Genomic DNA, 27,786 nt, shown 5'->3' on the forward strand with positions numbered 1-27,786 from the left:
TTTCAGTCACTATACTCCGAGGCTCTGGAACTTTCTCCCCCAATCCCTCCGCCTTGCCCCCTCCATCCCCACTTTCAAATCCTGCCTAAAGACTTTCCTTTTTGATGGTGCTTACAGTCACTCCCCCCCTCCTCCCCCTGGCTCGGGGTCAGACTTCGCCACTGTCAAGCGCTCAGGGATGCTATCCAGCGTGAAGGGCGCTATATAAATGCAAGTTCTTGTTGTTACATTATTCTTCCAGAAGACTAGAAAATTCACCCTATCATAGAATAAAATAAGTTAACTGTCCATAGAACAGTAGAAAAGCATGTGCTTACAGAATGTATGTATTTGGATGAGAACTGAAAGTAATAAATTATATATAGTTTTGTACCTTTGTATATGTGCTTAAAACAAATTTTCTGACAGGGCAAATTATTATTTATTGCAGGAATTTAATCCTCGATTCTTACAAATCTGGAAAACTTCTGAGAGTTCTCATCATTCCTACCACTACTGGTAGCAATGTGAAGTTAAAATAAAATATTCATTGTGGCATTTGCTATAGCATGTATAACACTGAAACATCTCAAAGTTTTAACAGCCATGTGAACAGACAAATGAAGCCTTGGTTAAAAGTCTCAGCCTAGGGATGACATCTCTCCAACAATACAGTGCTCCCCCAATAGTACGCTCAAGCGACAGCATAGACTGTGAGTTCTGATGTGTGGCTGAACTCGCAACTTTCTGGCCAGGAGACACCAATGCTGCCGACTAGGCTAGGCTGACAATACAGTAACAAATTGTACAATACCGATGCTGTAGTATTTTTAGGGGATGCTGATAGACTACTCAGGAAATATAGTGTCCACTTGTAAGTTATGTTTTGGGGTGGGATGGTGGGAGGGAAGCAACGGGTTGAAAGAAGGGACCCTGGAGACAAATGGAGACATCGAACATGCACTTGAATATATTCACCAATAATTTTATAATCTTATGACAGATACTTTTTGAGGGAAAAAAAAGTTACCTTTGCTAGAGAAGGGACTGACATATTAGAGCATGTTTTATATATTGTATGAATGATCTAATATTAGAACGAATTGCAGATCAACAGAAACTCTCCTGGGGATCTGACTTCTTAAGGAACAGCTAGAAATTTTCTTATATGAGTTGAGATACTGAAATGGTTGATTAACCTTAAGTATCCATGCCTCAGTATCTAATTGTAAATGTCTGTTTTCATATTAACACAAGAGCAATTCTGTGATACCTGTTGTGCTTTGGGAGATGGCTGTAAATCTGTGCTAGGCTTCAGTCGAACGCAGTTCTCTGCAGGAATTTGAACCAGGAGGAATGCTGACATGCTCCGTGCCACCACCCGAAACCTGTGAACATAATGCAGCGCAATTAGAAACCTGTACAATAACCTTTGTAAATAAGTCAGGGGCTGAATACAAAGGATATTTTACAATAAGAGTTCAAAGTCCTAATGTGAAGCACTCTGAGACACTACTCTGTGTGAGAAACACTATATAAATGCAAGTCGTTGTTGAACACATAACCTTCTCACTCAATGGTGAGAGTGCTACCAACTAAGCCAGGTCGACAAAAAGAGAGATAAATGAAGAGTAACTTTCTGAAATATTTCATAGATAGAATATCAATTCTATGAGTTTGGATAAGAATCAACCAAATTGTAAACACTCACTGAGGAAACCAATACAAACATTCAACAAAAACAGATTATATGCATAAGCAAAAACAAAATGCAAAATACTGCAAATGATGGAAATCTGAAACAAAAACAGAAGTCGCTGGGAACACTCAGCAGGTCAGACAGCATCTGTGGGGAAAGGAAAGTGAATCAACGTTTCGGGTCCATGACCCTTCGTCAGAACAGAAGCAAATGGTTGCTAAATTATACCAATATTTGGGGAGGAAATATTGTTAGGGGCTTTTCTCTATTCAGTTTGCTGAGCATTAGAAATGGGATTGTTAGAGAACATTTCACACTTTAGCAATAATTGTGTTAAATTGGATTGATCTAATTAGATTGGTTACAGGTTTTAGGACACAGATAAAACATTAATCCTATTGAGATTATTAATCCTCCACTTTCCTTTTCTGCACATGCCATTTCATCCAATAATTAGGGCACATTTCATTATAACTCATTTCAGGTGAAGTCTGTTTCTAAAGGACTTTGTTAAAATGAAGGTGGTGCATTTATCCAAGGAACATAAAAATACAAGTAGAAAGTTATACTTTTTAAAAGTTCCTGAATTCATTGCATTATCTGCATCTTGATTATCACAAAGTTAAGGAATCACAAGAAATGTTTCTTGGTCTACATGACTTAAATACTTTAAATGTATAATAGTAATTTTTTTGGACATGAACAAAGAAGTCTGCTTCTATGCAGGAGTGTATTCCATTTCAAAGATGTTTGATGAGGTTTCTTAAATATATAAAATGGTTGCTGATGCAAGGACATCAAATTCACACCGCAAAACATTCAATTATTCTTGAATTCAGACAAAATATCCCACCTATTTGAGAACGGAGACTTCTTTCCAAGACCAATTGCTCCCAGAATTCCAGAAGACTGCCTTTCCTCGGCCAGGAGGCTTTGTCTCATTTGCAGCGTATTTAGTATGCTCGTCAAAAATTCCAATACCACGACATCACTCTGCTCAAGCTGGGTCAATGTTAATTGCAGTACTTTGTGCCACCACAGGAACAATTTAGCTTCATCGCTTGTGCAACTGTTGCAAATAAATTAGAAGCAACATTAATGTTCAGCAGAAATGAAAAAGATGTGATTTGTTTGCCAGCTTAATAGCAATATATTCTGGTTTGAAAACGCATATGTTAATTAATGATAATAATCTTCGTATTTAATATAAATACACTGAAACGTATCAAAGCGATTCACAGTAATTACTGTTAAGTGTAGCAACTGTGTATTTGTTAAGTAAACACAACAGCCAATCTGCAAACAGCAATGTCCACAGGAAATGGATGTCCAATTTTGGGAGATTGTTGGCCAGACACCAGGAGAAAGTCCCTTCTTTTTTCAAATAGTGTTATGAATTCCTTAACATCCATCTGAACAGGCTGACAGGACTTAACACTTAATTTTTCATTTGAAGGGCAGCACATCTAAAACAATGCAGTGCTCTCAAATGCTGCATTGGAGTGTCAGCCAAGATTGAACTCAAAAGACCTCGACACAAGGTTTCAACCCATAACCTTTTGACTCAAAGGTAAGAATGCTACCAACTAAGCCAGGCTGGTAACCTGTAATTATAAAGGTCATGTGAATTTTGGAAACAGAATTAAATCTTAATTCAGAATCATATTGATTGCACTTCCTTTGGGTATTTAGAAATTGGCTTTCTAAAATTTATCTAAAGTAAAATTTTTAAGATTATTTTAAAAACATTTTTGCACAATATTCAATTTGAAGGCAATAGGTTTTAATCCTAAAATGTGATAATTTTAGATCCCAGAAATGGGGTCCCTTCTGGCCCTTGAAAAAGGGAATCTGTTTCTCTGGAGTTGACAGTTCAGTAGATTGAAGCAAACCTGACTGTCACAGACAGTGTGCTCTCTTCTTTAAAACAATACAATTATTTAACCCTTAAAGGTGATGAAGACCAGTCTATTAATTCTGATGTTCTTTTTGGATTTGGGCAAATTTACTTGTGGATTGTTCTGACATTCAAGTAAAAATGTGGAGTCCTGTAGCTCAGGGGTTAGAGCACTTGCCTTGCAAGCGAGACACCTGGGTTTTCAATTCCAGTCAGGGCGAAACCTTGGGCAAGTTTCCTTACTCCACACAGAGCCTAATAATAATCCCTCCAAAACAAAACAATAATAAATTGGTCATTTTCAATCTACGACTGTTTGTGGGACACTGCTGTGCGCAATTGGCTGCCGCGTTCGCCCACAAATATACGGTCAATTCACTTTGCAGCATATTTGTGAAACGCTTTGAGTCGTCTAGAAGGCTTGAAAAGCACTATATCAAATGCAAGTATTATTATTATTATGATTATTATAAAAGATAGACCAATTCAACTGCACTTGATTGACCAGTCCAAACTACATTTTACTTTGAGACGTCCTCTTGATGTGAGAGGCACTACATCAAATGCAAGGATTATTTGTAAATGCATAGAATGCTATCATGTTTAATTAATCTTCAACTTTTCAGCATTTCTTTGGTTCTTAGCAGGGCAGTATTTTCAACCAATTAATTCAAAGTGAATTTTAAAAAAATGGTATTCCCATGTGTGTAATAAGAAGAAAACAAAAGTGAGAGGTTTTTATGTTAAGAATGTCAGAAACTCTTTTCTACTTAGTACACAGGCAGAAAATGAAAAAAAAGTTAATAAAAACGACAAAGAATAAGTTAAGCGAAAAGAAAAAAGCTGAAGCTTTTAAATATTTTATTTTAAAGTTTATATTATTTTAATAGATATTATACACTAAAATGTGTGTTGCATTGTTGAATTTAATTAACTGATTGAGACAGGAACATTTGGAGAACAGCATCTACACTTAAAATTTGCAAACATTCTCCCAAGCTCCTCTTAATTTATATTACCTCGGAAAGACTTCTTCTACCCATTTGTTAATTAGAACCAACATCTTCATTTCATTGGACAGGGTCTGCTCCATATTCAAATGTTGAAGGATGTACACGTAGAGGGTCAAATAACTTCCCAGGTCCAAGCACTCTTTCAGAAATTCCTCTGCAGTCAGTTCGGGTACTAAAAGGGACACTAAAATAGGTCCCCATCCAAAATATTGATCATGACAGGCTCCTATACAACAACAAGAACTGGATTACTAAAACCATCATAAATGAAGTACAAACAAATCAGCAACAATTGTTTGTTACGGATCATCATTTGTACAAATATACATAGAACCATAGAATTATACAGCACAGAAGGATGCCATTTGGCCCATCGTGCCAGCTGTTTGAAAGAGCTGTCCAATTTAGTTCCACTCCCCGCTCTCTTCCCATAACCCTGCAAATTTGTCCGGCCCTACATGTTCATATATCCAGGGCTCGGAACCCACCTTGATTAGTATGAGAGAGGTAAGCAGCTGCTGTTCAAGTCCCACATCTCCCTCTTGTGGAACCACTGTTCAATGGGTAAGGCTGTATGTATGTCTGAATTGTGGGCAAGGAAGATGGCAATGCTCCATCACATACTTCCCACATTCCTATTTGGGAGGTAAACTGAATTGGCTCCAAGGTGCCATTCATGGCAATGAAATGTCAGAATCGAGTCAATCCTTGATAGTCAGGTTTCTAAACCAGGCAGGTCCGCAGAACTTAGAGCTTGGCTCATTGTTAGGACTTGGGAGAGTCATTGGGTGCAAAGAATCTTCTGTTAATCCTGCAAGCTAAAGCGCTAATGGGTAGGCCAGTCTTAGCATTTGTTCATTTGTGAGGATATTGCACTTAATGAGTTCTGTGAGAAATTTCTTGGAGAATGTTTCTTGACTCTTTGCGCTTTCACTTATGAGAAGAATGTCACTGGCATTGATATACTGTGAGTTTGAAATTTGCATATAAAGGTTTTGCACATCTGACATAAAAAAACACTCTTACCTCTACTTAAGTAGAAAGTGTTTATAGTGTTATAGTGTATGCAGAACAATAATTCCTCAAACATACAGATATCGCTTACCATCCTTGAAATAAGCCATGATGCAGGCTTCAGTCATCTCTGCCATGTGCTTGACGGATGCAAGTCTTTGACAAGTTGCAGTTAGCAATGGTGGCACCAAATTAAATTTAGCCCTAGTTTCAGTCCAAGTCCGGAGGGACATTCGCAGCGATTCTGCTGATGTAACACTGGTGTTGTTTAGCATTGTTAGTACTTCCATAAAAAGACTGGATACCGCCATGTGATGCATCTGACAGTCCACACCTGAGAAAGAGAAATGGAAAAAAAACTTAAAATTTCAGTGGATTTAACTAACTATACAATGGGATAGTTATTAATTACCTTCAAATCTATTTAAGAGTAATATTTGCAAATACATTGTAAAACAATTCACTGCATTACATAGTGACATATTGAGCATTATATAAAAGGTTTATTCCCACAGCTACGACTGATAATGAAGAATCACAAAAGCCTAGTCAAGGAAACAGGTCTTCAGGTGGAATTTCACAAGATTAGTTTGATCTCAACTGATCTTATTCTTCTAGAATACCCAACCTTCTGTCCTACTGTAACAGCATCAAGCTGTTTTTGAAATGAGTCACATATCCTGGCCTCAACCACCCTCCCTGGCAACCTGTTTGTCATTAATTACCATTTGTGTAAAGAAAAACTTCCTAGTAACTGTCTTGAAAGTTAGTTATCAGATAACTGATATTTTAGGAAAACAAAATTGTAAACCTGTATTAGTTTTCAGATTGTACTAACCTGGTGGGTTAAATACCACAATGTCATCCAGTAAATTTGTCATCTCTTGTTCAAGAGTAGCATTGACTACCTGAGCATTCTGATCCAAGGTAATCAGACACTGGACAATTTGGTGGATATATGCCCTGCATTTAAGTGTAGCATCCTAAAGTAACCACATATTAAACATTAACAAAAAGCAATGACATTTGCAGAACATAACTAAAATAATAAAACATCACTTTACTCAATGTGTTGAGTGATACAAACGGATTGACTTCAAGATTCTCACACTCGTGTTCAAATCCTTCACTCTCTGGCATCTCCCTACCTCCTCACTCCCCAATCCACCACCTGGCTCCTCCACTCGACTGGCACCGGCCTCCTGCACGTCCCTCACCCACTGCACCCCAAAACTCTGGAACACTCTCCCTCAATCCCTCCACCTTGCACCCTCTCTCCCCTTTTTCAAGTCTTGCCTGAAAACCTTCCTCTCCGACTGTGCTTACAGCCACCACCCAATCCCACCCACTCCTGGCTCGGAGTCAGGCTCTGCCACTGTTAAGCGCCATGAGACGCTACCCTACATGGAGGGCGCTATATAAGTGCAAGTTGTTATTGTTGTATTGGGTGTAAACGGAGCAATTTTAATTATGGAAAAACTTTGAAAGCAGATAAATGGGAGACTAGTCAGAACATGCATTTTCTATTTACCATTCCCACTTGAATTAGTTTGGATTTCTCTCCCCTGTTTCATTCTTTCTAAACCTAGTGATCTCGTGACTGAAGTGATCTAATCTGTCTCAGCTTCATTGAGTTTCAGTTCTGGAATCTAGGGTCATGTCATGCTGCCAAATGTAGATTCAGAAATTTCCTACAACTATACTACTGTGGATTACAGAGCAAAGCGAGTGGGAACCACCAGTTAACCTGGGTTTCTTTAGTTTGTCAAGTTTGCATGTCAGAAAATATTTGTCTACTTTCAGTTGTTTCAATGTTTAAGGACAGCAAGAGTATTTCTAACTTAATTTGCTCCTGGATTGATTTGAAATATAAGTATGGAGATATATTCAACCAGGAATAAGTAATTTGTAGTTAACATTCCAAGGAAGAGTGCAGTGGTGTATCTTGCTCTTGAAGACAATAATTTAGTTAAATAATCAAGCAACTTCAGCATGTCATACACATCTTATCCTGGAGTTATGTATCTGCTAATAACATGCAACAATTACTTTTTTTTGCAATTATCTACTTACACTGTGTGCTACACTGTCCAAGGTAGCATTAAAACCTGCAACAACTTTTAAAAGCTTAAGTGTTAGTTTAGCCGATGGATCTTTTGCTACAACAACAGATGGTGAGTAGTGGCTACTGAAGTAGCTCATGACATTTTGGTAGGATATAATGTCCACAAAATGCCAGGGCAATGAACTTGCTTGTCCAAGAAGGTTGTGTAGTGGAGACTCCTGCAGAGAAGAGCAGTTGCAGTGTTGTTAGTGAAATCTATTCTTTATTAATATGATTATAATTAATTAAGCATGATTATTTAGATTTTTTTCCAATGAATCTGGAAATTGAAATAGTAAATTATTCTAAACTATTTCGCCCGCAAAACATACAATCAATTTATTTTACAGTATATTCTGTGAAGCATTTTCAACAACATAATAAGGCGCTATATCAAATGTCCACTGGTGATACCACACCCAAACATCTGAAGATTTTCTATTGTAAAAAAGACTTCCCATTACTTTTCTAAACTGATGCATTACAACACAGACATATTTAAAAGAAAAGTACAGAAGCACAAATCATTTTCTACACTTATTTCATTTTTGCACATGGGCCAAAAAAAGCCAAAGCAATTCAAAACATTGTATTAATTTTATCCGTTTAGGTTAAAGGATAAATGACTTCTACAGCTTTAAAAAAGATAAACATGTCTAACAATCCACCTAATTTATTTTCGCTCAATTCCTAAAGTTGATACTAAAACACAATTTGAGAAATGTACAAAAGAACATAGAACTTCCCAAGGCATTTTATCTCTCACCCTTTCCTTATGTCTCTCAAAATAAACTGATCCCGAGCTAAAAAGACAGGTGCTTTTTCCAGGAGTTTGATAATGCCTCTGCTATGAGGTACGGGTGAGATGCAACCAGATTATTAAATCTTTACTGAATTGATTTGCAGTTTTTTCTTCCCTATCGGCAGTAAAGCAGCTTATGAGGTTGATCATCATTCATTCATGACTGTGCTGTTCATGTCAATTTCGAATGGTCTTTTTGTGGAGATAGTTATCATATCTTAATTCTGGACATGAAATATCTTCTACATATTTTAGCGCACATTCTTAAAGATGCAACATTTCTTAAAGATCAAAATCAGTCACATATTTTAATTCTGTGTTCTCAAAGAAATATTTTCTGGATTTATTAGTATATAAAAGACTTTTTCATGTGCATTTAAGGTTTGAAAAATAGCCTTGCAGTGATTTCAATAAGCAGTTGTGAACACTACAATTGGTGATCATTGAGTTATTGGGCAAAATTGTGGATAAGCACAGGCATGAAGGACTGAATGGTTTTCTCTGCTAAAATGTCTATGTTGTTAAGTCAGTAAGAAGCTGGGCCAATAGAAAAGTGCAGACGCAATTTTTCCGCAGAATCCGCTACAAATACTCCCCTTTTCCACACACACACCTCCTCAGCTACAAACACCACACTCCACTACAAACATCCCCCTCGGCTACACTCACCCACTCCTCTACAAACACCCCACTCTGCCAACACACACACTCCACTACAAATACCCCCCTCGGCTACACCCACCCACTCCTCTACAAACACCCCACTCTGCTAACGCACACACCCACTCCGCTACAAACCCCCCCTCAGGTTACACCCACCCAGCTACAAATATGTCCTCCGCTACAATTCTGTATAAAACAGTGTGCTGAGGGCCCCGGATCTCTGTGCGCTGCTGCCAGGAGTTTACTCGAGGGCAATACTATGGGGGGGCGGTTATGGACACGCAGGCGTGATTCGCTGTGAGTGGGAAATGGGCTTTGCTCATCCCAAGGATCCACTGTTCAGATGGTCTGTGTGTTTATGAGTGTCTCTCTGTGTCTGTGACTCTCTGTGTCTGTGAGTGTGTGTCTCTGTGTCTGTGAATATCTCCGAGTGTGTCTCTCTCTGTGTCTGTGAGTGTCTGTGTGTGTCTCGCTGTGTCTCTTTCTCTGTGAGTGTGTGTCTGTGAGCATGTGTCTGTGAATGTGTGTGCGTGTGGTGACTGCCCCGAGGGGTAGGAGGTGGTGAATTCCTGGAGCCCCACAGTTGCTCTGGTGTTCCTCTCCCCCGCGCCCCAGAATGGGCCATGCGTTTTTTGTTAAAGAAAGCACAATTTTTTTTGAATATTCTAATATGTGTTATTACTTCATGTTTAGTATTTATCAATAAAATGAAGAAAATATAGGTTAGCAGTAAAACGTTACTCTCAACGGCACAAATCAACTCCCTACAATTTTCTGCGGAATTTGTCAAATTCCCCCGAAAATTTTGGCAAATAATTCTGCAATTTTCTACTGGCCCTGGTGATAAAGCACATATAAGTCACTTAAATAGGTTAAGAAAATAGCATACAAAAACTTACTGGTTTATTGATAAGTTCATCCTCTTTCGACAAGAAAATTATCATGAACAATAAATACACAACCATTGTCTGCGTTTTCAAGAGGGCTTGTGAATTCCAGGCATCAGACAGCACACTAACCCAATTCACTTCACAAAGTAAAGTGCCCAGAAATAAGAAACAACTCTTTGGGCTTCCTCTCTCCACCTGAAAGATACGATCGTTACATATTAACTGTTATTCTCGGGAGCACAGCTACATCCTATGCTTGTGTAGAATCAGTTATTTTGACGTCACGTTCAAATAACATTGTCTCATTGACTGTATATATTTTTGGCAGGTCATCTGGGACATCGTACTGATACAAATAACGTTTTATTAACATATTAACTGCGTCAAGTCAACTGCTCAAATACTTAAGATACCATAAAGAATAATTCTGTAATAATTTTGTGTCTTACTTTAAAGAACTCTTCCATTAAGGCTTGATCAGGGTGTAGCTCTCTCCATGGCAGTTTGGAGTATTCAGAGTGATAGGCATACAGAATGTACTCTGGCATTTTGGGCGCAGTGCAAGTTTCACAGTAATGCATCAAATGGAACCACAGAGCACCACACTGGCCAGGGATTAGTTTACCTAAAAAACAAAATACAAGAATGCAACCAACTGCCCTGGATTGAAGGAAAAGGATTGTCAGGACTACTATGTTATTAATGATCAGTAGTGAATGAGCTGGGGAGGGGGTGGGGGGGGAGAGAGATTAAGAATACATTTTACCCCAATTTCCTCTTGGGTGTGAGCATGTTTATTTTAGTAAATCTCTTTTGCTTATACTTTATCACTGTCTGTCAGACATCAAGTCCTGGAAGAGAGCTAACTTTCTACAGTTGAATGTCAACAAGACGAAGGCCCTCCTGATTGGCTCCCGTCAGCGCCTCCTCACCTCAGGCTCTGATAACATCATCATCCATGGTTGCACACTCCACTTTGCTAACCCAGTCTGGCACCTTGACGTCTTGTTTGACCCTCAACTATCCTTTCTACCCCACATCCATGACATGACCTGCACTGCCTTCCCCCAACACTGTCCAGCTCCACCACTCTCACACAACAGACTGCCGAGTCCCTCATACATGCATTCATAACATCCAGGCTTGACTACGCAAACTCACTGCTTGTCGGCCTCCCTAACTACTCTCTCCATAGGCTGCAGATCACCCAGAACTCTGCAGCCTCCGTCCTTTCCCGCACCGGGCTCCATGACCCTATCACCCCCATCCTCACCCGACTCCACTGGCTTCCCATCACATAGAGGATACAGTTCAAGATCCTGATCCTCATCTTCAAAGTCCTACATGGTCTTGCTCCCCTCTACCTCTGTGACCTCCTAACCCCCTACCAACCTGCCTGCTCTCTCCGCTCAGCGGGCTCCGGCCTGCTTTATGACCCACCACCTCACCCGCTCTACCATTGGCGGGCGGGCCTTCCGCCACTCTGCCCCACCCTCTGGAACTTCATCCTGCAAACCTTCTGCCTCGCCTCCTCTCTTGCCTCCTTCAAGACCCTTTTCAAGATCCTCCTCTTCGACTGTGCCTTCGGACACCCTCCTTCTGCCCTGCCGTTCATTCTCCCCGATCTCGACCCTCAGCTCGGGTCCAAAACAATGAATGTCCAGCGCCTTGGGATGTCCATCCGACATGAAGGCCACTACACAAATGTCATTTTGTTTTTGTTATTTATCAGTGTTAACGTACTGGAACAAGAAGGAGACTATCCTTTTTCCGTGGCCCCTGGGATTTACAATAGTTGTGTGTTTCTAATGTACATGGTAAAAATTCATTGAGTTTTATCCATTGATTCTCGGAAATCAATTAAACTATGGTAACGTGAAAGGATTTTAAGAAAACAGGTCAATTTCAATATGCCTACACTATTGTGCAAGTAAACGTCACACGTCAGGAAGGAACCTTGCAAAAACAACCAAAAACACTGTCCCTGACCCATTAGGCCATAATTACAATTTAATACAAATTTACATTTGTAAATTCTATAAAATCTAAATGAAATACCAAGTGTAGATTTAAGCATCACATTACACAATATGTATAAAGCATCTAATCAAATTCTATCTTACCTTTAAAACTTTGATGTAGATAATCAACACATTCTGAAAATAACTTCACCATGCAAGAGGCTGTTGGAGTGTCTATCTCTAGCCAGGGGTAGCAACGATTAGTACTGTTGATCAAAATACAATAATAGAATACGTACATGTGCCTCCAAAATACTCAGGTCACTAAATTTTACTGTAAATCCAGTGAAATATATCCTCCTGACGTGAAAGTCACTGTATCATTAGAATTATTCAACTGCAAGGATTATTAGCAAGATATGTACCTATTAGCAATCCATCTTGGCTTTTATATAAGTTCTGCAACCTGCAGTTGGCCTCAGTGTACCTGAGTTTGTGTGTGTATGTATGTGTGTGGGGGGAGGGGTAAAATAAATCATTCATGTTTCCTGCATCCGATTATTGTTCCGTGAACACTACAGGAAAGTGTGCAGGTGCGGATGAGGACAGGATTGAGCTAAGGTGTGTTGCCCCACAATGGAGAATGCCCAACTGTAGAACTGAAACCAGAAAAAGTAACCAATTTGAGAAGACAAGAGAAGGAAAGGGGTAAAAACTGAGAGAAAATGATGACAGTTCCAGAAAGTTATGACATCATTCATAAATGTGAAAATGTTGAATCGGCAAAATAGCCAGTGAAGTAGCAATGGCATGACTGACATGCATTCAAATATTAAAACTTGGCAAATGAAAATTATGGTTTAGAAGAAAAGTAGGTTTTAAAATTGTTTCACTCAAAAGACTGAGTTGACTGAGTTACTTTAAAATGCACATTAGGGGGCAGTAATGCACCATGAAAAAGCTGATCATAAATTTCAAAGCAAATGTTCAATTGTGAATAGCAAGGACATTGGAAAGCAGGACATTTGCCTAATAACAGGGCAACCCCATTATAGCATTGTTAGTTGGGTATATATGTTAAAAAAAAGGCTTTCGGGTGATCAGGTTCATGTGGGGTTCATAAGCAGTTGCTATCGTTGATTCGGAGGGCGAAGCCAGGACAGCGCGGGGAGGAGCCGAGGCCTGTATAAAGCCGAGCCGAGATAAGCAGTCGCTGATTCGGAGGGTGGAGTGGAACATCTGCAGAAAAACGACAAGTGACAGCAACGTGACGTCACACTCAAAAGACAGAACCAGAAAAAAAACTAAATAAAAATCATAATCCGGAGTGAAAGAGAGAGGAGAGATTGGCATGACAGATGTTGTGCGATGACTGCAGTATGTGGGAGTTGATGGAGGGCAGCCTGAGCCCGGGCGACAACATCTGCAGCAAATGTCTGCAACTGAGAAAGCTCCAGCTTAGAGTAGCTGAGCTGGAATCCGAGGTGCAGACATTGCGCACTAGAGAAGGTGAGAGCTTCCTGGATAGTTTCATCCCGGAGACAAACACTCCCCTGAGGCTCAGTAAGTGTGTAGATCCTGCTACTAGTCAGGGACAGGACAGTGTGACTTGACAGTCAGGCAGGTAAGGGGACCCCAGAGAGAGTGGTGGAGAAGCCTCAGGCTTCTAACAGGTATGAGGTACTTGCAACCTGTGTGGACAAGGAAGTCTGTAAGGAGGAGAATGGGCAAACTGACCCCAGGACCTCTATACAGGAGGCCACACAAGTTGGGAGAGCAAAACGGAATGTGGTTGTAATAGGGGACGAGACAGTCGGGTGGAGAGACACTCTTCTCTGCAGCCACAATCAGGAGTCACGAAGGGCTGGAGAAGAATTTGAAGCAGGAAGGAGATGATCCAATTGTGGTGATCCACATAGGAACCAACAATCTAGGTAGGACTAATAGCGACGACCTGATGAGTGAGTTCAATAAACTAGGAATTAAATTAAAAGGAAGAACTTCCAAGGTGATAATCTCCGGATTACTACCTGAGCCACGCGCAAATTGGTACAGGGATAAACAAATTAAAGAGTTAAACGCGTGACTGAAAGAGTGGTGCGGGAGGCAGGGGTTTCGTTTTATGGGTCAATGGCACTGGTATCGGGGGGAAAAGGGAGCTGTTCCATCAAGATGGGCTCCACCTTAACCGGGCTGGGACCAATATCCTGGCAAAACGATTAAATAGGGAGATAGACAGAGCTTTAAACTATTAAGGTGAGGGGGAGGGAGAGTTGCTAATCAGCAATCTGGAAGTCAAGGCTCCTCTAGGGCAGAGTGACAATAACATGATGGAATTTAACATTAAGTTAGAGAGTGATATAGTTGAATCCAAAGCAAGAGTCTTAAATCTAAATAAAACCAACTCTGCAGATATGAGAGAAGATTTGGCTAGAATAGACTGGGAAATTAGATTAAAAAATATGACGGTAGACCAGCAATGGCAAACGTTTAAAGATATAATTCCCAGTGATCACATATTAACTTGAAAAATAAAAATACCATCGGAAAAGTGGTTCAACCTTGGCTGACTATAGAAGCTAGGGAAAGTTAAAAATTAAAAGAGGCCTATAATACTGCCAAAAGAGCAGTAAACCTGAGGTTTTGGAGGGCTTTAGAGATCAGAGAAGGAAAACCAAGAAACTGATTAAGAGGGAGAAAATGGAATATAAGAACATAAGAATTAGGAGCAGGAGTAGGCCATTCGGCCCCTTGAGCCTGTCCTGCCTTTCGATAAGATCATGGCTGATCTTCAGACCTAACTCTAATTACCTGCCCTATCCCCATATCCCCTAATCCCTCTGGTTTTTAAAAATCTATCAGTCTCAGCCTTGAAGATGAGGTGGCTGCAGAGATAGTGGATGCTTTGTTTTTGATCTTCTAAAATTCCCTGGATTCTGGAATGGTTCCCAGTGATTGGAAGGTCACAAACTAACACCGATATTTAAGAAAGGTGGGCAACAAAAAATTGGGAACTGTAGACCAGTTAGTCTGACATCGGTGGTAGAGAAAATTCTATAGTCCTTAATTAGGGACGTCGTTGTGGCGTACGTCGAAAATCATAACATGATTAGGCAGAGTCAACATGGCTTTATGAAAGGGAAATCATGTTTAACAAATCTTACAGAATTTTTTGAGGATGTAACTCGCAGGTTAGATATTTAGATTTCCATAAGGAATTGACAAGGTGCCACATAAAAGGCTGTTGCATAAGATTAGAGCCCATGGAATTAAAGGTAATATATAAGCATGGATTGCAGAATGGCTAACAAGAAGAAAACAGAGAGTGGGGATAAACGGGTCCTTCTCAGATTGGCAGGATGTGAACAGTGGAGTGCCACAAGGATCAGTGCTTGGGCCTCAATTATTTACAGTCTATAGCAACGATTTAGATGAAGAAATAGAACTTAACATATCTAAATTTGCGGATGATACAAAGATAGGTGGGAGAGTAAGCTGTGAGGATAACACACAAAGAATGGCAAGGGAAATAGATAGGCTAGGTGAGTGGGCAAGAAGGTGGCAGATGGAGTATGACGTGGAGAAGTGTGAAGTTATTCACCTCAACAGTAAAAATAGAAAAGCGGATCATTTTTTAGAGGGGGAGAGACAAGGTAGTGTTGGTGTTTAGAGGGATTTAGGTGTCCTTGTACACCAGTCACAAAAAGTTAATATGCAGGTACAGCAAACAACTAGGAAAGCTAATACCATGTTGGTGTTCGTTGCAAAAGAGTTAAGAGTACAAAAGTAGGGAAGTCTTGCTGAAGTTGTATAAAGCCTGGGTGAGACCGCACCTAGAATACTGTGCGCAGTTTTGGTCTCCTTATTTAAGAAAGGACACACTCGCCTTAGAGGGCGTGCAGCGTAGATTCACTAGATTGGATCCTGGGGTTGACCTATGAGGATAGGTTGAGTAAACTAGGCCTATATTCTCTAGAATATAAAGGAATTAGAAATGATCTTATAGAACCTATAAGATTCTTAACGGTCTTGACAGGGTAGAAGCCGTGAGACTGTTTCCCCTGGTTGGAGAATCTAAAACTAGGGGTCATAGTCTCAAGATTAAGGGTCAGCCTTTTCAAACTGAGTTGAGGAAACATTTCTTCACTCAGAGGGTAATGAATTTGTGGAATTCTCTACCCCAGAAGGCTGTGGATGCTCAGTCCTTGAATATATTCAAGATTGAGGTTGATAGATGTCTACAGGATAGAGGGATTAAGGGATATGGGGATAGGGCGGGTAAATGGAATTAGCTTAGAAGATCAGCCATGATTTTATTAAATGGCGGGGCAGGCTCGAGGGGCCGAATGGCCTACTCCTGCTCCTACGTCTTATGGGTTCAAATGAAGAAGTCCATTTGGCACATTTTATATCATGTTTTTAGAATATCCAGCCTACCAACCTCCTACTACAGCATTAAGCTGTTTCTTCCTGGCCAAATATAACAAATATAGCAAAATCACAAGATTAGTCTGGGTGAAGGCGACCATTTCGTCCATTCAATCTCATCCCTCCAGAACACCCAACCTACTATTCTCCCCATAACTGCATCAAGCTGCTTTTTAAGCAGGTCTAGCATCCTGGTCTCAACCACCCAGATCAAAGTGACAATCATAGAATCATAACCACAAAAAAAGGAGGCCATTCAGTTTTTTTAATCTATGCTGTTATTAGGTTCTCCAATTGAGCTACCAAGAATACTATATTGCCAATGTCCTGTTCTTTCCCTATACCTTAAGAGTTAAAGTGATAGTTTCTCAAACATATTGTATATTCCCTTGGTGGGAAAGCACTTGAATGGAACAACTTATTCTTTAGACAATAAGATTAACAAAAGGAATGCTGAAAATTAGGTAAGAATGTTGTGATTATATGTAGCTGGAATCAAAACAATTTCTCTCTCAAGGGCATAGACAGATGGAATGGAAACCCAGTTTATAAAACCTGTTCCATTTTTCATTAGGGCTATGAAGAGCAAAGATCCAATTTTGGTTGTGTATGTGAGCAGCTAAGTGCAATTGTGGATCATTGAAATGAAGGTGATGTTTTTTCTGACTATAATGTATCCATGATCAAATATGCCAATCAAACTATGTTTGATATTTTGCCACAGGCAGTGGATATAAAACCAAAATAAGTTACCTTGCTTCTTCCAATTTTAGTACCAGTAACCATGGCCTAAAAAGTCTCATCAGTTTTCCATATGCTACTTGCAATCCTGTAATGAAAGCAGAGATCATTAAATGATGTTGAAAAAATCAAATTAAAGAATACTGCAATAAAAACAAGAGACAGTTTGGGAAATTCAGCACTTTGGCACCCTCCCGATGTGAAAGGTGCTCCATAAATGTAATTTTGTTGTTGTTGTTATTGTGGGATTACTTGTGATAATAAAGATGGAAGAAAGTCTCAGTTATCAAGTACCCAAACCAGACAACTCAGGAATTGTAAATTATTTAAAAATATTATTTTGCAATGACAATAACTTGCATTTTATATAGCACCGCTCACACAGGGTGGCATCTCAGAGCACTTTTATGCTGTGTGCAATTATATGCCCAGTAGTACAGCTCACTAGTGCACAAATGACTGCAAGAATATACATTAGACATTTGTGTAGGTTACTCCCTGCTATATCCTGAACCTCTGTAACTCCCTTCCTCTACCCCTCCTATCGGTCTAAAAATCTGCCTTAAAAACATTAGACCACACTTATGGTCACTTTCCCCCTTTCCCTTGTTCTGCAGCCAATCCCATCCTTGTGAAGATGCTCCCGATTATGTTTTATGATGGGAGCTACATAAATGAAAGTTGTTGTGATGGTGTGCAGCATGAGGAAATGTAGAGAGAGTGAAAAAGATTTTTTAAAAAAAAATTCCCTTACACTTTATTCCTCTTGGACTAGATTGCTCTGATAATGCAAATTACAGGGAGCAGGAGCGGAGCTATTGAGTGAATGAGAAAGGGAGCTATGGACCAGCTTGGGTGCCAGGGGTCAACTAAACATAGCCTTTATGTCAGAAGGTTGTGAGTTCAAGCTGTACATCAACAACAACAAAAATCTGTATAGTGCCTTTCACGTCAGGAAGACTACCCAAGTTGCTGGACAAGCAGTGTTTCAGACTCAGGTGGGGGTCGGGATCGGGGAGGGTGGAGAAAGATGGTGACTGAAGGTTGAAGAGGAGGGTCTTGTGATGGGTCCTGAAGGAGGCAAGGGAGGGGACAAGGCGGAGGAACTGCAGGATGGAGTTCCAGAGGGTGGGGGTAGAATGGCTGAAGGCCCGCCCCCCAATGGTAGTGCGGGTAAGGTGGGGGATGAGAAGCAGGCCGGAGGCCACTGAGTGGAGGGAGCGAGCAGGTTGGTAGGGGCTTAGGAGGTCGCAGAGTCAGGGGGGAGCAAGCCCATGGAGGGGTTTGAAAGTGAGGACCAGGATCTTGAACTGTATCCTCTGTGTGATGGGAAGCCAGTGGAGTCGGGCGAGGATAGGGGTGATAGGCTTGTGGAGCCCGGTGTTGCGGGAGAGGACATGGGCTGCAGAGTTCTGGATGATCTTCAGCCTATGGAGGGAGAAGTTGGGGAGGCTGACAAGCAAGAATTTTGTGTAGTTGAGCCTGGATGTTATAAATATGTGTATGAGGGTCTCAGGGGCCTGCGATGTGAGACAATGGCAGAGCCGAGCAACGTTGAGGAGGTGGGGAAAGGTAGAGCGGGTCATGGCATGGATGTGGGGTAGAAAGGACAGTTGAGGGTCGAACAGGACGCCGTAGTTCCGTATTGGTTCTGTGAGATGTAGAGTGCATCCGTGGAGGGAGATGCTGTCAGCGCCCAACGTATGGTCTCTGAGCTCAAAGTCTTGGCTGACACCTTGATGTAATGCAAGGAGAGTCAACATTGTCACAAGGTGCTTTCCTTTAGATGATAAATTGAACCAAGGTCCTGTCTGCCAATTCAATGGGCTTTTAGGATCCCATGGCACTAGTACAAAAGGATGGTTCTCTTGGTGTACTAATCTGCAGTTTTATCATCCAGATAAAAAAAAGGTCACTCACATCATAGCCATTTGTGGGACATTGCTGAGTACAAATTATCAGCCAAGTTTGTCTTCAAGTACACAGACAATGCACTTTACACTAAAATTCTGTAAAGTCTTAAGACATTTCAACAACATAATAAGATGCTATATCAAATGCATGGATTTTCATTACAAACTTATATAGTTCTATATTGCTAAGCAATGACATATTAAAATGTCAATCTATGTATTATTTTCTTTATACAGTATAATTACCTGTCACATTTCTACTGCTGGCCACAGATTCTTGTGCAAGTTTGGATACTTCAGAGTCAATAAAAGATTTGGCAAGGAACATCCAAAATGTCTTCACTTCATCCATGTACGGAGTCCATTTAGAAAACAGTCCAAAACTCTTCAAATCTGAATTTGAAAGGCGTAGTTTGAAGAAGAAATCAGAAAGCCATTGTATGGTTTCCTCTATCTGGCAATGACAAAAATCAAACTATTTTATCATTTATGTTTTGGTACTTAGTAGATTTTAGATACACAGTATCCATTCCAATATCAGCTTTCAGCTGACATGTTAAAGTGAGGTCTAGTTTGACTGAAAACATATTAAAAAAAAACAAGAACACTATTTGAAAAGAGAAGGAGCTTCTACTACTATCCTGGCCAACAATCCTCCAGTTCAAATGGTCATTCATCTCATTTGTGGATGTGGGACTGTGCTACCGCATTGATCAACAAATTGACATTGACAGAGATTACCTGTGAGGAACTTTGAAACATATCAATGTTATAAAGTGGTAATATCCTTTGATGCACCATTATCAATTTCCCTGACTGGTAACAAAAATGTTTGTCAGTAAATGAGATGAGGGTTGATCTCTAGTATTTTGATATTTAGTATATCAACTGAAGGTTGCATTTTGTATTGGTTTGAAATAATAAATTTGAAATTTGTAAAAAAAAGTCCTTTCTTCAATTCATAGGATAGATGCACATAATCCTTAGGAAAATGTCTTACATAATCATACAGCAAACATCACAAATATGTAAATGAGAGCACTTTCTTATATATCACACCCTCTTTTTCACACACACACACCCACAGTAGTTTTTCTATACAGGCTTAAGAGAATTGGTTGACTCAGTAACCAATATTTTGTAATATATAGAAAATCTTCACTTTGATTGATAAATCAATTAATCACAGTAAATCAATCCTTTTAAGTTTCATAAAAAGTACAGGGATATTAGTAAAGAGGAGGATCTCATTGCTAATTGCGCATTTTATCTGGTTCTTTTTATGAATCTACCAAAAACAAATTGAAGTAGAATCCATTCGGGCTTTTTGAAATATTTAAGAAACTATTTGAAAAAAATATAAAAGGATATAGAGAAAAGGCAGGGGTGTGGACATAATTTTATCACTCTGTCAGGGTACCAGAACAGGCACAATAGGCTGAGAAAGTTTAATTTTCCTCATTTCAGAAAACAGTTAAAATTTTGCATTACCTGCTTAACTGACAGACTAATGTTTTGAGATTGCTGGGCTGTTGAACATCTAGTAATTCCGGAACGTGTGTTTTCTTCTGAGATGGTGCATTCTAAGGTCTGTAGAGTAGCCTTCCAGCAGTCAGGACTCAACATCTGTTCTGAAGAACCTTATGCCAAAAAGTGGGAATATTAAGTGCAAGGAAATTTTCCTTGAAATATTTTCCAGGTGTTAAATACTGTTAGTGGTACTAAAATGCTATTTCCTATCTGTTAATTAAACCACTGATAAAGAATCACATTAGACATTAAGTTATCCAGCAGCTCCTAAATACAATACAAAATTACATTTGTATAGCGTCTTTTACGTCTGGAGGACGTCCCAAGGTGCTGGACAGCCAAGGATTTGGATCCGAACTGGGGATCGGAATCAGGGAGGGTGGAGAGTAGTAGGGTGGCCGAAAGCTTGGTGGAGGAGGAGTATTTTGAGATGCGCCTTGAAGGAGGCAAAGAAGGGAGTGAGGCAAAGGGAATGAGGGATGGAGATCAATAAGGTGGGGGCAGAAAGACTGAAGGCCCGACCGCTGATGGTGGGGCGGGCCGGGCGGGGGACGTGGAGCAGGCCAGAGCATGCTGAGCGGAGGGAGCGGACAATTTGATATGGGGTCAGCAGGTCGCAAAGGTAGGGAAGGACAAGGCTGCGGAGGACCTTGAAGGTGAGGACGAGGATTTTGAACTCCATCCTTATTATCCTGATGAACTCTAGTATTGTATTGTATCCTCTGGGGTATGGGGAGCCAGTGGAGACGAGTGAGGGTGGGTGATGAGATCACAGATAAATACCAAAATTAACATTGTAGTCTTAATTTATATTTGTATCTCTGTTTCTTCAATAGAAAAAATGTTGCATCTCATCACACTGATTCACCAAGGATAGAAAATCTGATACGATTGAGAGAGAATGTAAGAATCTTTTATGTGCCATTGTAGAATACTATTTGGAAAACAACCAAGGGTGTCAATAGGCAAGACTATTTTAACCTCTTTCAAAGAATAGCATGGGGACCATATATTTGGGGGCAAAGTGGGATTGAAAAAAAAAGCAGCAAAAATTTACTTTTGAAGTTAATGTCAGAATAGAAGTTTAAATTTTAAATTTAAATTTAAGTTTAAATTTCATGAGTAGCATACAACAGACACAGATTTATGGACAAAATTACAACAAAATATTAAATCATAAATTTCTAAATTCTAGATTACTGCTATTAATTGCAATCTCCTGCATATGTGGCCATTGATATATTTATATAAACGGATAACCTGTGTAACTAAACAACTATGTGTGAGCTGTTTCTATGGATTAATTACATTTCCAGTGAAGTTAAGGAATACTGTAATTTTTGGTAAGAATAAGAGTTTAACAAGCAGAATCAAAACACTCACCACATCCTGTGTCAATCGTGCTGCTCTCTAAAGTTAGCAAACTATTAAATCCCAGTTTACAATGGTTAGTTAGGTTAGTGTTGGAACTCATCCCATGCTTGTGTTCGTCTATCTGGGCACCATATAGCTTTCCCATAAGTTTTAATCAGATTTGAAAGTACATTTCAGGATTTGTCAATTAAACTGACTAAATAAGTCTAAATTTTCATCAATAAATTACAGTAAATTACCAGATACATTAGTAAAAAATTGTAAAAGGTCCAATGCTAATGTAAATTAGTGAATCAACTTACTTTGCAATAGGAGTCGGAGAAAGTCACTATAGTGATCAGGGAACTGATATCGGAGAATGCACATCCAATGTTTGCAAAAAATGTTAAAAGGCATTTGGATTTCTTCTTTTGGTTGAAGGCCACATAAAGTGAGGGCTAAATGAATCAACTCCAATAGCTGATTACGTTCAGACATAACTGGCTTGGTGGAGTTCAACCACAGCACGAGGTCAAACTGTAATTAAACGAAAAATACAACTGTTAATTTGAAGAAATTGTTCATATGTTTCTGCTAAAAATGGTAATGCATATTAACCGTTAAAGTAATGTTGTTTGGGACACTGATTAAACAAACTGGTCATTTTATGTGAGATTTCTTCATTCTTTGAAATCATTCTTCAAAAAATTATCAGGCACTTGTACCTCAAAAAGGTCTCTTACCTTTGTTAATAGCATGAAGATTACATCGCCCTTGTTTGTGTGGAGGGCGCTGACTACTTTTTCATAAAGATTGACAAATTTATCTGGAGATATATTTGGTGTGAAGTATGGTGACAAAAGGTTGCACAGTCTTCGGTTTTGAAGAATGGTTTTCAATACAGTTTTGCTTTCTGTTTTTGAGCTACTAATAAAAATCTGAAGACAAAGAAAAATCAAGTTGCATAGGTTAGAAAATTCTTTTGTGTTTTTTGAATTCACACATATCCATTTATTGATCAACTTAAAGAAGTAAGAAAATATTAGCTTCAGCATTTTCTGTTTAAAGTATTCTTTCTAACAAATATGTTATACAATTACATTTTCCTTGTATTGAAGATAACTTTCCTCACATTCAACATGCTGTCTATATTTCTAATCATTACACTAAACATTGATACCTTTCCTGTGGTAAATCGCAATGGGAGTCTGCAGGCTATTTCCAAGCATCAGTCCCAATTAAACTTAGTGGTATCTCATCCAGTCCCAAATCCTATATGTTAGAACACTCCAATAGGTAAATGCATGGCATGGTGTGGTACTGATCCATACAAGCTGTTGAACACCCCAGATTTGTTTCATGCTCTATACTGACATAGTTGATCTCTCTTGGGGGAGCTTTAATAGTGCCAAATTAATTTCAATGCCCTGGTTTAAGGAATGGAGAAAAATATAAAAACCACATTTTTCTGGCTTCATTATTTTTCAATGATGCCAGATGGCAGGTGCTTGAGTGTGGAAGTCACGTGAGCACAATATGTACACAAGTTGGGGTTCTCAACCTAATACCTAATGTTTGTACAATGTGCCAACACTTACGGTCTAAGTTTTCGCAAGTTCTGAGACCTGCTGGCACCAGTGAATAATTCTAAAGTATACCACATCAACAATAACCACTACAGGCAAAAGAGAAGATGGAAGTGGAAAGAACAAAAATATTTTAAACACAATACGTGTATTACAAACTTCACATAAATTTATATTGTACTTCAAATTTATTACATTTTAATGTGTTGATTAAAGAATGGTCATACCTGTCCAAGGATTTCAATGCAGGATGTAAAGAACTGCCTTGTTGGTGGATGTCGCTGAGTTTCATCACAAACAAAAGAGACAATTTCATAAAATACAGCAATCCCCACTTGCTGATAACTTGCCAATTGCTGGAGTTTGAAGGCATTCACCAAAGTCCTGTCGGGTATCATATATGGAATGAACAAAATGGGTGAGTTAAAAAATACTACTCAATTCTTAAGAAACAGTTGTGATTTTTTTTATTGGTCAAATGGCTACCTTTAAATAATTTTAAGACAAGTGTAGGAAGAATGCCCTACATTTTCCTCAGTTTGCAATGATTCAATATGTTTTCCATGATGAATCAGTGCTAAAAATCTAGAATAATTAAGTTTATGATCCTGATTACCTTAAAATGCTTTGATGTCCATGCTACACCCTACCTATGTAATGTCCTGCAGTCCTACTCCCCACACAGGCCCTTTGCTCTGCCAACTTTGGCCTGCTAGTTGTTCCATCGACTATGCCCCACCTTTGGCGGGTGAGCTGTGCTTCCCTGGAAGTTTCTTCTGAAATCCCTCCACCTCCCTCTGTTATTTCAAAACCTGTCTAAAACAATCTCTTTGACTGTGCATTCAGAGACTTCTCTGTAACCTGAAATCTCCCTCCCAGCGCAGACTCCCTCTCTGTGTTTGTAAAGTGCTTTGGAGATGATCATGTATGTGAAAGGCACTACATAGGTGCCAAATAATGTTTTCAATGACAGGTACTGATTCAATTTTGAGACCTTCTCTGGAAACAAATTGATGTGCAAACTTGCAGTATAACTGGTTTCAGCCAAACCAATATAAAGAGATAAAAAAAATTGGAAAGGAAGTTCAGAGCAAGAATAAAATTGTGACTCAGTTTCAAATTAATTGCAATTATTGAAGATATGTTTCAAAATCTTCATTCATGTGTGGGGGAACTTGAGGTACAAATCAACTAGTCATCTATGGTTGGTTAGTGGCACAAAATATGCTATGTCGCCTCTCTATCCCTCCCCCCTTTCAAGAAAGATTTTAGTAATTCTGACAATATTCTTCTCTCTATTAGAAGTTAAAAGTAATTTGAATGATTTACTGGGTATTTTGTAATAGTAAACTTAATGACAACATTTAGAAATATTTCCCACATTTCATCAAATTTGGAGATCTTGAATGAATGCATGTTTGATGTTTCTTTAATAGTACAATTTGAGCCTTCAGCTCCCCTCTCGACTCTCTTCCCCCTCCTCACTCCCTCCCTTCCCTCCCCTCACCCTGACCATTTCCCCCCTCCTTGCTCCCTCCCTTCCCTCCCCTCACCCTGACCATTTCCCCCCTGCTCGGGTCATGACCCAACTGTGCAGCGCCTTGGGACGTCCTCCTGACGTGAAAGGCGCTTTATAAATGGAATCTTGTTGTTGTTGTTGTACAATTTCATTTCCCATAAGATAAACTTATCTACACTTCCATTTATTTTTGAAGAATCAACTTACGTTATAAAATTTTCCACGTGTACCGCTGCTTCAGCAATATTTTGAGGAGGGGGCTTTGCAGCATCAGTTTGCAACTGCTTGAAGTCTCTCCGCAAAGTACCAAGTTGTTGTTTGATGGCATCATTCATGTACACACCCTCATACTAAAAATTGTGACAGAAAACAATTATTTCAAGAATATATGCAAATACGTATTGTCTGAAATTGTTGACTGCCTAACCTGATATTTACCACTGACGTTTTAGCTGATATTCTTTCTTGACATAATTATTAAGAGGATGCATAATAATAATCAGACACTAATACCACTATAATTTGAGCTGGTATGCTATGAAGTTGCTCTCAAATGCCATGCACTTTTGACAACAATAATGCTACCTTGGGCTGGCTTTGATACCAATCATTTGTGCTGAAGTCAGAAATGGGTGATGGTAATCATAATCTTTATTACATCATACATCATGTCTTTCACCCCCCAAATTTTATTTTGGCATAAAGGAATTAAAATACTAGTTCTACAGAGCATACAAACAATTTTCCCCTTGCTTTCATAAAACCTTTTCTGTACCAATCTTCAGTGTCTAATGTCATTGATTGGTTTATTGGTTGGTTTATTGTTATGCAGTACAGTGGCAGAAAACCACTAACCTTAACAGGGATTCTTGCTGCGCCTTGGCACACGTGATTAGAAGAGGCATTGCCTTGGCATTCCAGCTTCATTGTGATTTGTTCTTCTCGGTTGCTGTATTGTTTAGGTATCACGTCCAACAGCTCCAAGCTTAGTGCTACTTGCTGTGACTCCCGTAGAGCTGCCATTCTTAATAAAGAGAATGACATTTTATTCATGATATTTCTTGAAATTATACATATTAATTGAATTATTTTACAAAATATGAAATTAACTGTAAACCATTTCAATTATATATTGTCTTCCAGGCATAATTCACTATGACAAAAGGTCAAATACAACGGGAATAAAAATGAAGTTAAGTGTAAGAAATCCAACATTTTATAATTTGCCTAAATAGGTTGGATGTGCCAATCTTGTAAATTACACAATTTTCTTGAGTTTCCATAAATCAAAACAGTGTTTCAAACATGCATTCCGTATCTGACTCACAGTTCTGAAGCTATTTCACATGTGACAGAACTCCTGAGAGGACTCCAAAATTCCTTAAATAACAGAATCCGCCTTAAGCAAAGACAGTTGGGGGAGTAAGCCAGTGAAAAGAATATTAATTTAGAAAAAACTAAGAGAATCCAAAGAATGTAAGATATTCCACTCTGAAAAGAAATGTCAGAAAATGTCAGAAAAAATGATGACAGATTATAAAATACGTATGCGTACAAATAAGTATGCCAATTACAAGTAGATTTTTGTTCTAATTCAGAGCCCGAAGGGAGAGGAAAGTTACCAGACAGTGTTTATGTGGCAATCTACATATTTATAACTTCAGCAGTACCCTCATCAAATTTGAAAATCTTGAATGCAAATACAAGAATTATTATTATTATTACCCTGATACATACTCTGGGGTTCCCAATTTTTGGACCTTGCCAACCTACACCTACATTTGCCCCCCAAATAAACAGTCACTCAGTATATCATAGAATCATAGACATTACAGTCTAGATGGAGGCCATTTGGCCCATTGAGTCTAACCAGCTCTCAGAGCAAGGTGCACATTCAATGCCACTACCCTGCCTATATCCAATCTTCTTCAAGCCTCTATCATATATCTATTTTCATCCTGAAATCCACAATGGACTTTACCTTTACCATCTTGCTTGACAGGGCATTTCACATCCCAATAATTCTCTCAGTGAAAATAAATTCTAAGATGTTCTTGTGACTATCATAACTATGTTGTCTGGTCACCAACTCCCCTACGCATGGAAATAGCATCTCCTGTTTACCCTGTAAATGGGAATTAAGTCAGGGTGCATCCTGTGGCACGCTTTGAAATGTCTCCTGACATGAAAAGCGCTATATCAAATGTAAGGATTATTATTTATAAAACTTTCTGAAATTAGATAAGCAGAGTGCATTTCTCCAAGGGCAAAGGCACATTTCCATGCACAATGTGGCATGCATATGTGGAACTCTGTCTGGCTGGTTTATATTCTCTTAAAGCATGGCGATTGGTTTTGGTCACCTGGTTGTAAAAATCAAATTGTTTTCTAGTCCATGTTCCATCATTGATCGAAGATTTGGGTTTGAAATCACTGAAGGCAATTCAAAATAATTTAGGGATTTTTATTTATTACATACATTAAAGCTTCTAGACTCTTACTTTGCATGTTGTAGCAAGAAACTTAAATCTCGTTGAATAAGTCTCATTGCTTCTTTCTTGTCTGATAGACTGGTTGCGGCAATGTCTGGAACAGGTGCTTTCAGTTTCTGTACACAAGCAGGAGGCTGAGGAGTATCATGGTTCTTCAGATTAATAAAGATCCTATCTCTTGCTAAAATAAAAAATAAAAATC

General features: G+C 39.2%; 1 protein-coding gene across 1 annotated transcript in view; it reads right to left on the minus strand.

The window, feature by feature from the left end:
* The window catches only part of epg5 (ectopic P-granules autophagy protein 5 homolog (C. elegans)), a 70,198-nt gene that overhangs the window by 1,279 nt on the left and 41,133 nt on the right, over positions 1 to 27,786 (minus strand). The window contains exons 26-43 of the mRNA XM_042331897.1: positions 27,594 to 27,765; positions 25,948 to 26,116; positions 25,300 to 25,442; positions 23,801 to 23,957; positions 22,731 to 22,925; positions 22,311 to 22,524; positions 20,596 to 20,744; positions 19,351 to 19,558; positions 17,204 to 17,279; positions 12,185 to 12,288; positions 10,511 to 10,686; positions 10,071 to 10,256; positions 7,676 to 7,885; positions 6,441 to 6,585; positions 5,694 to 5,936; positions 4,595 to 4,814; positions 2,532 to 2,747; positions 1,218 to 1,367 (exon numbers count right to left, since the gene is read on the minus strand). Coding sequence (XP_042187831.1) covers positions 1,218 to 1,367; positions 2,532 to 2,747; positions 4,595 to 4,814; positions 5,694 to 5,936; positions 6,441 to 6,585; positions 7,676 to 7,885; positions 10,071 to 10,256; positions 10,511 to 10,686; positions 12,185 to 12,288; positions 17,204 to 17,279; positions 19,351 to 19,558; positions 20,596 to 20,744; positions 22,311 to 22,524; positions 22,731 to 22,925; positions 23,801 to 23,957; positions 25,300 to 25,442; positions 25,948 to 26,116; positions 27,594 to 27,765 — 3,133 coding nt within the window. The remainder of the gene's footprint in view (positions 1 to 1,217; positions 1,368 to 2,531; positions 2,748 to 4,594; positions 4,815 to 5,693; positions 5,937 to 6,440; positions 6,586 to 7,675; positions 7,886 to 10,070; positions 10,257 to 10,510; positions 10,687 to 12,184; positions 12,289 to 17,203; positions 17,280 to 19,350; positions 19,559 to 20,595; positions 20,745 to 22,310; positions 22,525 to 22,730; positions 22,926 to 23,800; positions 23,958 to 25,299; positions 25,443 to 25,947; positions 26,117 to 27,593; positions 27,766 to 27,786) is intronic.

The sequence above is a fragment of the Callorhinchus milii genome, unplaced genomic scaffold (genome assembly GCF_018977255.1).
Source record: "Callorhinchus milii isolate IMCB2004 unplaced genomic scaffold, IMCB_Cmil_1.0 Scaffold1, whole genome shotgun sequence".
NCBI lineage: Eukaryota > Metazoa > Chordata > Chondrichthyes > Chimaeriformes > Callorhinchidae > Callorhinchus > Callorhinchus milii.